A 12,250-nucleotide genomic window follows, 5' to 3' on the forward strand; every position below is an offset into this window, starting at 1 on the left:
TTTGGGGATGGGGGTGGCTGCGAGGCACTTGTCCCAGCATTCCTGCCTCTGTTAGCCGTTAGCGGTTATCTCCCCACGTGTCGGTGGTGACGAGGAGCTGCTGAATGGCCCCGGGCCCTGCAGAGCCTTGTATGGCCATGGCCCGCCAGCAGAAGGACGATAAGCAGCACGCAGGCAGCTACGCAGCCATGTTTAGTACGACATGTTTTTCTGTTAAATTTAGAGCAGTTATCGGACTCGGCTCTCCCTCCTGAGCGCACTCTCTTCTCCTGCTGCTGCTGTGTCAGGACCAGAGGTGAGTACCAGCTCAGAGAAGCACCACAGGCCGGGTTTACTCTGCGGCAGCTGGGCTTCTTCAGGTCATCGTCACGCCTCTGGGATGGAGTGATGTAATGCAGACGTAGGTGATGCTGTAGGGTAGCTGGTGTAATGTTGTGTGATTTTATAGGGTGTAATGGTGTGGTAATAGTATACAGCAGTACTTTGGCGTGTGAGGATTAGTACTGTTGTTGCTGGTACTTTGTACCACAAGTGAAGGACCAGAAGGACCAAAGCCTGCAGTTCCTCTGACATCCAGCGGAGGCAGCAGTGAGTCAGTCCTCATAGACTCCCATGTTAAACTTCCCATGCTTACAGCCTGATGCACCGATTGGTTGATCTCAGTAGATATTTCCATCCTTCACGCCACCTGTACGGCGGGAGGATGATTTCATAACTCGCCTGTTTAAATCTGACTAAATCGGAGCCAAACAGCTGTTTTTGGACACAGCTGATCTCTGATTGTAGCTCAGGTTCAACTCTCAGAGGGGAGGTCTGTGTGAGAGAGCTGAGACCAGAGAAGTACAGCTCGAGTACTTCTGGATAAGTTTTCACTGTAGCGGTGGTACAAGGAGAAACTCCTCCCAGCACTGATTGAAGTGAAGTAAAGGAGACGAGGCTGAGGTAACGGGGTGAATAAAATGCAGTTTGGTCCATAGATCAGTCTGATAAACGGCGGTTTCTTCCTGTTAAAAGGGAGTTTTTTCTTCCCACTGTCACCAAAGTGCTTGCTCATAGGGGATCATGTGATTGTTGGGTTTTTCTCTGTATGGATTATTGTAGGGTCGACCTTACAATATAAAGCACCTTGAGGCGACTGTTGCTGTGGTTTGGCGCTGTGTAAATCAAACTGAATTGAAGTTTGCAGGAAGCAGAGGAGGACCAAATCAGTTTAGGATGAGACGTGAGGTGTGGACTCACCAAACTCCAGATTCAGTAATCTGACCCCCGTTAAAGAGGAAACGTGAGAGCGGAGCTGCAGGAAACAGCCTGGCTCTGAATGAATTTGTTACACGTGATCTGATTTGCTGATTTCGTGTCCTCTTTGTTAACGTCACCCTGCGGGCGGCAGAGGGAGAGGAGGTGCTGAGGAGAGGACGGCGCTGCTCCGTCGGCTCTGTTGTTATTTCGGTGTTATCATCAGGTGGTGTTTCTGTTCCTCGTCTCCACGCCGTCTGACAGCCTCTCGCTGGTCCTCTGGAGGAGGTTTAGTGTCGGGGTTTCAGCTCTCTGTCAGATGAAAAGTCTTGTGCATTTGTCACCCTTCTGATTTTTTCTTCTTTTCCATCGTCCATCAGTGAGTTTGATCTTCACCTGAAACAGTTTGAGCCAAGGTAGGTTTCTGATTTTCTCCTGAGCAATCGTGCTCCAGCGTTTCAGCTGAGCTTGTGTTGCTGTTCATGTCACAGCAGGTCACAGCATCTCTCCCTGATCTAACTCTGACAGGGATGGTTTGGATTAATCGGTCTACGATTGTTCATTTTCGCACACCCATCCTTGTTTATTTATGTATATATTTTTTTATTATAAATTAGCATTTTTGACCTGGACGCTGACACGCAGCAGTGTTTGTGATCAGTGTGTGTGAGCTGCAAACTTGGTTCGGTTATTAAAGATCATCGAATCATTTTAAAGATGTCCATTCAAATTTTATCTTTATTTAAAAAGCTTGAATATAAAAGAGACATAAACGAATTTAAAGGACTGTGTCACTTTAGTCATTTTTTGTCACTTGTTTTAACAGTTTGATGTCCTCCAGTAGTAGTTTTTCTCTTTTCCAGCAGGTTTGCGGCTCGCTGGTTGTCGTTTTCTCTTCGTAGCTTTGTCTTCTTTTATCACATTTCTGACAGCTTGTGTTGACGTTTTTCTTTCTTCTAAAGTGATTTGCAGTGTTCGTGGTACTTTTCTGTTTCTTTTTATTATATATATATATATATATATATATTTATTTTATTATATACTTTTGTACCTTTGATTTCCTGTCTCGCTCTCTTGCAGCAGGTTAGTTTGCCTTTGTGTAATTGGGCTGCTTTGTGTCTTTTCATAGTCATACTGAGGTGTGAAATGTGACCTTGTAGGAACAACAGCCATGGTTGCTGTTGTCAGCTGTTATTGTAAGAGCAGCCTCTCATTAGACTTCAGTGTTGCTGGTGTAGGGTTGAAATAGGAGGAGCTGCTCTGTGGCTCCGCCCCATCTGCACTATCACATTCACACAAACACTTTTTTTCTACTCAAGTGCTTTCTCTCTAACAGCCACACTCTGAAGAATGCCTCAGAGAGCAACATGAGGTTCAGTGTCTTGCCCACAGATACCTTGGCATGGAGACAGGAGCAGGGATCAAACTGCCAACCTTTTGATTAGTACACAGCAAATCCAGCATGTCCAAATTAACACTGTCGGATTTGACTTCAACACTATTAAAGTGTCTATATGGGTCCACACCAGAGAGTGTTAATTTAACTCTTTTTGGAGAGTTGGTACGTTAACTCTGATTTAGTGTTAAACACCAAATCTGTCTGGAGTTGATAATTTAACACTTGGTGTTAAGAGTTTATATATTAACTCTCAAAGAGTATTTTAGTTTAACTACGTAAGAGTTATCTTCTAATTCATTCTAAAAAGCAGGAATTTTACTGTTCTGACCTTCTAGAAATTTCTTTTGGAAATAAACATTTACTAAAAAGATGCAATGGTTTTTGAAAAACATTTATTCTGAACTGTGCACCACAATTTCAAAACATTTTCTGAAAGATGTAACAGTGTACATGTTCTCACTTTCATTAGAATTTTGTTTATCAAAAGGTCTGACATGGTAAATGCAAATAACAGCATCTCATCACTTATTTCTTCAATACAATATGCATGTCCTTCATTCATCCCTTTGTGGAACTGCAACGCACTTCTGCTCTCCCCCATATTCCATCTTCACAAGCATATCCTGTGCGGAGATTGAATAAAAATTAGTTGACACTAATTATTGGCACAAATAATCCAGTAAACAATTGCAGCACAGTAAAAAAAAAAAGGAATCCTCTTTGAGCCATTACTTGTGTAAAGTATTTTCCCAAAAGACAAGGACACAGGCAACAGGTAATACTGAACTAAATGTAAAACCTCAACCTTTTTCATTTTTACCCAAACCGTGTGCACAAAACTCTGGAGGGATCTAAATGCTACCGTGGAATCCAGTCAGGACGTCAGCTACTGCTGTTTGCTCGTTTTTTTTTTTATGGGCGATCGTTTTCAGGCTTCAAGTAGCACCATTATACCAACATTTCACATTCTAGACATTGTTTTAGGTGTATTTGACCAAAGGTTTGACTGAAAATTCACATGCAAGCTTTTTTCAGTGCTGTGGTATTTGCCCGCAAACAATACCTTTCAGCTAGCTAAAACAGAATATTATGCTATCAGCGAGCAACATGGCTAATGCCTTTCACACAGCTTTGTCTCAACTCCAAAGAGCCACAGAAGTAAAAGCTCATAATAATAATTGAAACAATCTTTGAAAAAATGACTTACCAAGCATGGCAAACAACTCAAATATGTAGAGCAAAATGTTCTGAAACGGCTTCACTTCAGCTTCGATTGGAGCCGTGCTGGGGGCGGAGTCTGTGAATTTACTCTGTTGGTGGTTAAAAGAATGTGACTCTACTTAGAGTAAAATTAACTCTACTTTTGCAAGAAGACTATTAACACCAAAACATTTAACACTTTTGAATTTGCTGTGTAGCTGACCTGATCTATTCAATTCAAATCACAACAACAGTCGGCTCAAGGTGCTTGATGTTGTAAGGTAGACCCTACAATAATACATACAGAGAAAAACCCAACAATCATATGACCCCCTATGAGCAAGCACTTTGGCGACAGTGGGAAGGTCACCTGGTCCAGCCCTAACTATATGCTTTAGCAAAAAGGAAAGTTTGAAGCCTAATCTTGAAAGTAGAGATAGTGTCTGTCTCCTGAATCCAAACTGGAAGCTGGTTCCACAGAAGAGGGGCCTGAAAACTGAAGGCTCTGCCTCCCATTCTACTTTTAAATACTCTAGGAACAACAAGTAGGCCTGCAGAGCGAGAGCGAAGTGCTCTAATAGGGTGATATGGTACTACAAGGTCATTAAGATAAGATGGGGCCTGATTATTTAAGACCTTGTATGTGAGGAGCAGGATTTTGAATTCTGGATTTAACAGGAAGCCAATGAAGAAGAAATCTGCTCTCTCTCCCTGTCAGTACTAGAAGGAGAGAGCAGATTTCTGAGCTACAGCCACCCCATAAGATACACCAATAATATTGTTGAGCCTGCCAGAAGCATTTCATGTTTCACAAACCAAGCCCATCTCATGAGAACATGACTCATGTGTGGGTCAGGACAGACTTTAGCTTTCATACAGATGAGAGGACAGACTCTCCTTTTTTCACTGAAGCACTGCTGCTGCCAGTTTCACAGCCACTTTTAGAAGTAGAGCTAGTTTGAATGTGGAACAAGGCTTCAGCTCCAGCTCGGTTTTAAACATAATTAGGGAGAAACCAGAATAATGAGCACTCTCTCTGTATCTTACAGGTTTAAGGGAGCTGAAGCACCATGAGCCCAGCCAGGACCATGCCGATGTTCTTCACCTATAAGCTGATTTTCTTTCTGACCGTCATCTCAACTGAGTTTCCATATTCAGCAGCAGCGGGCTCTACTCTGACTCTCACCTCCAACCAGACAGCCACCAACCACAGCAAATGTGGTGGAAGCACCAACTGCATAGAGGGCGTTATCCTTCCTATGTGGAAGCCAGAAAACCCAGCCTTCACTGACCGCCTCGCCAGAGCAACCATATACTTCGTGGGGTTAGCGTACATGTTCTTAGGGGTCTCCATTATCGCCGATCGCTTCATGGCATCCATCGAAGTCATCACCTCCCAGGAGAGACGGATCACCATCAAGAAACCAAACGGTGAGAAGATCACGACGACTGTACGCATCTGGAATGAGACAGTGTCCAACCTGACCCTGATGGCACTGGGTTCATCCGCCCCAGAGATCCTCCTCTCAGTGGTGGAGGTTTGTGGGCACAACTTCAATGCCGGGGAGCTCGGTCCCAACACCATCGTAGGAAGCGCCGCCTTCAACATGTTCGTCATCATCGGGCTGTGTGTGTCTGTCATTCCTGAAGGAGAGACCAGAAAAGTGAAGCACTTGCGCGTGTTCTTCATCACCGCTGCCTGGAGCGTCTTTGCTTACACCTGGCTTTATCTGATCCTGGCTGTCTTTTCTCCAGGAGTTGTGGAAATATGGGAGGGGCTTCTCACGCTCTTCTTCTTCCCACTTTGCGTTGGATTGGCGTACATAGCGGATCGCAGACTTCTTTTCTACAAATACATGTACAAGCGATACAGGGCGGGGAAGCGGAAAGGAGTGATCATCGAAACGGAGGGAGAACCAGAACTTCCCTCAAAGGTTGACATTGAAATGGATGGAAAAATGCTCAACTCTCATGGAGAGGAGTTCACAGATGGAGAGGCAGGATTTGAAGGGAAGGAGCTGGACGAGGAGGAGGCCCGCAGGGAGGTGGCGAGGATCCTGAAGGAGCTGAAACAGAAACATCCGGAGAAGGAGATGGAGCAGCTGATGGAGCTTGCGAATTACCAAGTTTTAACCCAGCAACAGAAGAGTCGAGCTTTCTACCGCTGCCAAGCGACCAGAATCATGACAGGAGCGGGTAACGTCCTGAAGAAGCATGCCGCTGACCAAGCCAAGAGAGCCACCCATGATATCTTCTCTGAGGTGTCGGTGAACGACTTCTCTTCCAAAGTGATCTTCGACCCTGGTACCTACCAGTGTTTGGAGAACTGCGGCAGCGTGGCACTGAATGTGGTTCGACGTGGCGGAGACCTGACCAGCACGGTCTCCGTGGATTACCGGACAGAAGACGGCACCGCCAACGCCGGCTCAGATTATCAGTTCACAGAAGGAACAGTTGTGTTCAAACCCGGTGAGACGGAAAAAGAAATCCGCATCGATATTATCGATGACGACATCTTTGAAGAAGACGAGCACTTCCTGGTTCACCTAAGCAACGTCAGAGTTACAGCTGAGGGTTTGAACAGTCACGAGGCAAACCACGTGGACACCCTCGCAGGTCTGGGTTTGCCCTGCACGGCCACCGTTACCATATTTGATGATGACCACGCCGGGATCTTTACGTTCGAGGAGCCAGTGATGACCGTGAGCGAGAGTGTCGGGGTGATGGAGGTCAAGGTGATCCGGACCTCAGGAGCACGCGGCGTTGTGGTAGTGCCCTACAAAACGATACAGGGGTCCGCTAAAGGAGGCGGCGAGGACTTTGAGGATACACACGGAGTTCTGGAGTTTGAGAACGATGAGATTTCGTAAGTACGAATCCTCTTTAACGATCTGAAACAACTTTAGCTCCACAGGTGTTATAGTAACAGTATCTTACATGCTAATCGCTTCGCACCCACCAGTGTTTTGGCTCCTCCTCCAGGACTAGAGTTAGGGTTTCAGTTCAGTCATGTTTGGATTAGTTCATGGATCAGCTTTTTAAGGAGAATTGCATTTCTTTGTGACCTAACATTTTCTACTGTCTGTTTGGCATGTGGCTGAAACAAAACCGAACATGTTAAGAGGTTAGCCCTTACACCATCACGTGGCAGGCCTGGCTTCTCTTACATGGTTTCTTATTAATCCTAAAATATAAATGGATTTATGTACGGATCACTCTGTAGATTTCAAACCTTTCCAGATTATTCTAATGAACAGGCATGGGAATTTTTTCATCACCTCTTTAAACTGTACACGACGCAGACAATAGTTTCAGCATCAGAAGCATCACTTCCATCGAGTTTAATCACTCGACACCTGAAGCACCATCAGATGCTGCTGACACTAAACAAGAGTCAGAGAACTCAAATTTGTCAGTGTGTGAATGTGAGAGTGAATGATTAGTGGTATTGTAAAGCGCCTTGGGTGCCTTGAAAGGCGCTTTATAAATCCAATCCATTATTATTCAGCTTCTGCTTCCACGTCACACACAGCTGGTCCTGATCTTTAAAGGTAATTAATCCACAACTTTAATGAATGAATCCACAATCCTCATGTAGAATTAAGACGCACACACACACACACACACACACATGTGCGCACACACACACACACACACACACACATGTGCGCGCACACACACACACACACACACATGTGCGCACACACACACACACACACACACATGTGCGCGCGCACACACACACACACAGACACACACACACACACACACACACACAGACAGACACACACACAGACACACACACACACACACACACACACACACACACACACAGACAGACAGACACACACACACACACAGACACACACAGACACACACACACACACACAGACACACAGACACACACACACACACACACACAGACACACACACAGACACACACACACACACAGACACACACACACACACACACACACAGACACACACAGACACACACACACACACAGACAGACACAGACACACACACAGACACACACACACACACACACACACAGACACAACACACACACAGACAGACACACACACACAGACACACACACACACACACACACACACAGACACACACAGACACACACACACACAGACACACACACACACAGACACACACAGACACACACACACACACACACACACACACACAGACAGACACACACACACACACACAGACACACAGACACACACAGAGACACACACAGAGACACACACAGAGACACACACAGACACACACGCGCACGCACAGAGACACACACAGAGACACACACAGAGACACACACAGACACACACGCACACACACACACGCACACACAGACACACAGACACACACACAGACACACACACAGACACACACAGAGACACACACAGAGACACACACAGAGACACACACAGGTTGCTGGTGGTGTGGAGCCACACGGCGGGGGCCAGCTGGGCTCCCGTGCATAAATATAAAGCCACAAGTTAAGAAAACTACATCAAACATTTGGGGCACACCATGTGTAGAAGTAATCTAACTACTGTGTTTAGGTAGAGTAATCCTAGTGACCACTCAGGGTGCTGAGGTCGTAGGTCACGATGAAAACGAGCGAAATGCCTCACAGCTCTTGTACCCCGGTCTGAGTGTAACTCCGCCTCCACACAGTCACGTGACTTGTGTCTTCAGCCTTACATGCCTGGCATAGTGGCTGCAGGTCGACTCTTTCCACGTCTCAAATGAAAACATTTATATCCGCGAAAGGAAGAGGACGGCGTGCTGGAATGGAGACGCTGCCTCGCTCGTCCTGTGTTTGAGTTTATTAATGAGGACGCTGGCAGCGCTGCGGCCGCAGCCTTATATAGACCGATGGAGTTATCGCAGCAGAGGCAGGATCTCCAAGCTCCACGGCACGTCCTGTTTTAGGCTGCGTTCAGTCACCCGGGAGACAGATGGCTGCAGGCGGGTCGTTTATAGTCAGTTTATTAGGCGCACCGTCAGTCTGCACGCCTCCCCGTCAGCACTGTGTGTGCTGCTCAGTGAGTTTGAAGGAAAGTCCTCCAGTGACAGAAGCAGGACAAGCCGCACAGCTTGCATCCATCAAAGCTGCAGCGAGTCAGGTACACAAACGCCTGCACGCTGCACGGCGGCGGTGAACGTGCTCGATGGCATTCAGTTTGACACGCAGCTGATGTAGTGATGTTGAAACAGCTGGACAGGTGATCCAGGTGAAGGGCTGCTGCAGTCGTCCTGACGGGAACATTTGATGGTCTTATCCAAGTGATTCTTTTTCCCAGAGGCAGCGTCTGCTTTGCCTCAGGCAGACTGTCAGGTCATGTGATGGCGCCCAGCAAATCAGCCACTGTGTGCTTTGTGATTATGTTACAGCGTGACTCGATGCGTGTCACACCCTGCAGGTGTCCCCTGGCTGTAAACAGCTGTCTGTGGGGACGGCGGTGTTTGCGCCTCAGCAGGTCACGCGTTGTGAAGCTGCACCCTCGATGTGTTTGAGAGGGCGGAGCTCTGATTGGCCCTCCGACACGTGATTGATCTGGATCACCTTCTTCTAGGTGTCAGACAATCCAGTAAATGATGAGATATTAAACATATGAAACTCTTCCTGGAATGTGTCTGCTGTCCTGGCATCATTGCGCCGGTTTATAGTTCGTAGCCGTCACCGAGGCAGCCATAGCATTTCCTGTGTCCGGTTTTTGTCAACGCGAGGAAGGAGCGATATGACGGCTCCAACAGAAGAGCAGAGACCGGGCCCTTCCTTCTTTCTTTCCTTCCTTGTCTTCTTTCCTTTCCGTTTTTCCTTTCCTTCTTTGTCTTTCCTTCTTTCCTTTCCTTGTTATTTCTTTCCGTGTCGTGTCAAGGCTACATAAAGCGTTACTTTTCTCACTGCCACACTACATTATGACTCCACCCATGTCTCCAAATATGCTCACTTTGTGTCAAACGAATGTGTGACATCACCTCACTCCTGATCAGTGTTGGTCAAGTTACTTGAAAAAAGTAATCAGGAACTAATTACCGATTACTTCCCCAAAAAAGTAATCCCGTTACTTTACTGATTACTTATTTTCAAAAGTAATTAATTACTTAGTTACTTTTTAAAAACATGATTTACAACCTGAAGAGGTGATAAAGTGATAGATCTTTCAGCCCAATTCTACTTTTTCTACATAATCCATCATACAAAATGTAATCAAATGGAAAAGTCTCTTTTTAAAACTTGTTTTATTAGTTTTAATCTTTTAACTTTATGCATCAAGCAGAGATTTAATTATCTGCAACATTCTCTGACTGGAAGAAATTAGTTTAACATTTAAACCTATTTTCTGCACATTCCAGCACATAAAATAAAATATTTTTTGTGTTTACACTCAGTCTTTCAAATAGATGCAAGTAAAACACAGCAGAAAATAAATAAAGTCAAAGACTCAGCGGTCCTGTTGCTCTATTTTCACCTGTAAAGCAGGAGTGGGGTAGGCGGAGGGTTTACCCTGGTGCAGGTGTGCCGCGGTCAGTGGAAGAATCCACGAGTTTCTCTGTGAGTTTCCCATTACGTCGTAGCTACTCGGTGCTTGTTGGAAGTTTAGGGGTTTTTTTCGCTGTAAAAAGAAGTTTTCTTCCCACGCACAGCGGACACTAATGTTTTTGTCACTTTTTATGGAATCAAACTCAAAGTAAGGTCAGTACTTCCACGCTTTAAACGCTGCACGCTCATACTCTCTGCACTCGATATGTGATCCATTGTTGATCTGCACACAGCTGTTGTCACTAACGTCGCACTCGCTTACGTCACTGTCATGAGACATTCTCGCAAAAAGTCACGGTTTTAGTAACGCAGTAACGCAGCGTTCCTACGGGAAAGTAACGGTAATCTAATTACCGTTTTTGCAATAGTAATCCCTTACTCTACTCGTTACCTGAAAAGTAATCAGATTACAGTTACTGCCCATCTCTGCTCCTGATTGGGTGGGCTCAGTGAAACTAGGCCTTCTGTCATTGGCCAGACTCTCCTGTAATTATAAAACATAAAGTTTCAGTTAAGTCACAGAAAAAGCTTTTTTCTCATTAAGGACGTTTGTGAAATAAATAAAAATCTGACGTTTGTGTCGTAGACGGCAACACAACTTTCAGTGTTTTCTGTCACGTTGGTGCAGCGTGAATGAGCGTGGCAGGAAATGTATTCAAATACAGCCAACAATTTATGCCCTCCTTCACATTTTCCAAAGCCATCCAGGGGCCCGATTGTTTGACAGCCCTGGTGTAAGGTGTCTGTCGCTGCCAGTCAAAGCAGTCTGTGACATCATGGCGGTGTGTGGTCGGATGCCGGATCAGTGAAAGTGTGATGATTTGAAACGTAACAGCTGCTGCAGGTGTGCACACCTGCATCCTGCATGGCAGCGGCTCGCTGAGGGGGCGGCCTGCAGCTGCCTGCTGCACGGATGCTGGATGTTCGCTCGTGTTTCCATCTTTTCTCAGGCGGCTGGAGGTGTGGGGGATTTTCAGTGTGTCAGATGTCTTCTGTCTGCTGTGCGGAGCAGATAAACACCACGCTGCTCTCTTCCTTATTAGGCCAGCCCGCGTTCAGGCAGCAGCACCTCGTCCCTGCTCTTCGTCGCAGCATCAGCCCATAAAGCAGACACATCACTGCAGCTTGTTCCTGTCACGGCCGACGACGGGGGAGGTCGCTGCTGGCCGGCGGCCACGTCTGCAGACTCGGTGTACTTTTTATCTCGTTTCTCCTTCCTCCACAGAAACCCTCTGCAGTGATAAAAAGCTGACTTACGTAGAGTTTATATGTAATCTCTGATTTTTATAGAGGCAGTAAATCACACAGACCTCTGCAGCTCGGCGAGCGTTTCCATTTGTAGCTCCTCGGTGCATTCACGCTCTGTCACTGCAACGAAGCAGCTTTCAAGATTTTACAACCCAGATGCACAAAACTCAGGATGCTTATTTTATTTACAATAAAACACAGACAACGAATCAAAGCTTTAAACTGACAACATTTTCCATTGTTAGAAAAATATGAGGTCATTTTGAATTTCATGGCAACAACTTTAAAAAAATTCTGCAAAAAGAGAAACAGGTGAAGGAAGAGGACGCGCGATCACAGCATCAAACCGCCGTCTTAGAGAGGCAGAGGGTCGCCGACCTGCGAAGTCAGCGTCTGTGAGCAGCTCAGCGTGTCTTCCATACATACAAGTTACAGCTCCAAAGCTCCTTTAAAACTGATCTGAGGTCAGACCCAACCAAACATCAGCCTGCAGCTCTGATGGGGGCGTGTCAGTGCCTGTGCACCTCATGATGGAGCAAGACGATGCTAAACCCGCAGTTTAGATTTGCTGTCCTGCTTTAAAACTGATCTCAGAACA

General features: G+C 46.0%; 1 protein-coding gene across 6 annotated transcripts in view; it reads left to right on the forward strand.

Annotated features, from left to right (window-relative positions):
• Positions 1-12,250, forward strand: part of slc8a1a (solute carrier family 8 member 1a) — a 31,582-nt gene that overhangs the window by 1,919 nt on the left and 17,413 nt on the right. For 3 of the 6 annotated variants that reach the window (XM_026169455.1, XM_026169460.1, XM_026169459.1), the window contains exons 1-2: positions 1,128-1,652; positions 4,885-6,701. In XM_026169455.1, the coding sequence (XP_026025240.1) occupies positions 4,906-6,701 (1,796 nt within the window). In that variant the 5' untranslated portion in view covers positions 1,128-1,652; positions 4,885-4,905. The other 3 variants (XM_026169456.1, XM_026169458.1, XM_026169461.1) reach the window with 3 other exon arrangements.

Source organism: Astatotilapia calliptera, chromosome 6, assembly GCF_900246225.1.
Source record: "Astatotilapia calliptera chromosome 6, fAstCal1.2, whole genome shotgun sequence".
NCBI lineage: Eukaryota > Metazoa > Chordata > Actinopteri > Cichliformes > Cichlidae > Astatotilapia > Astatotilapia calliptera.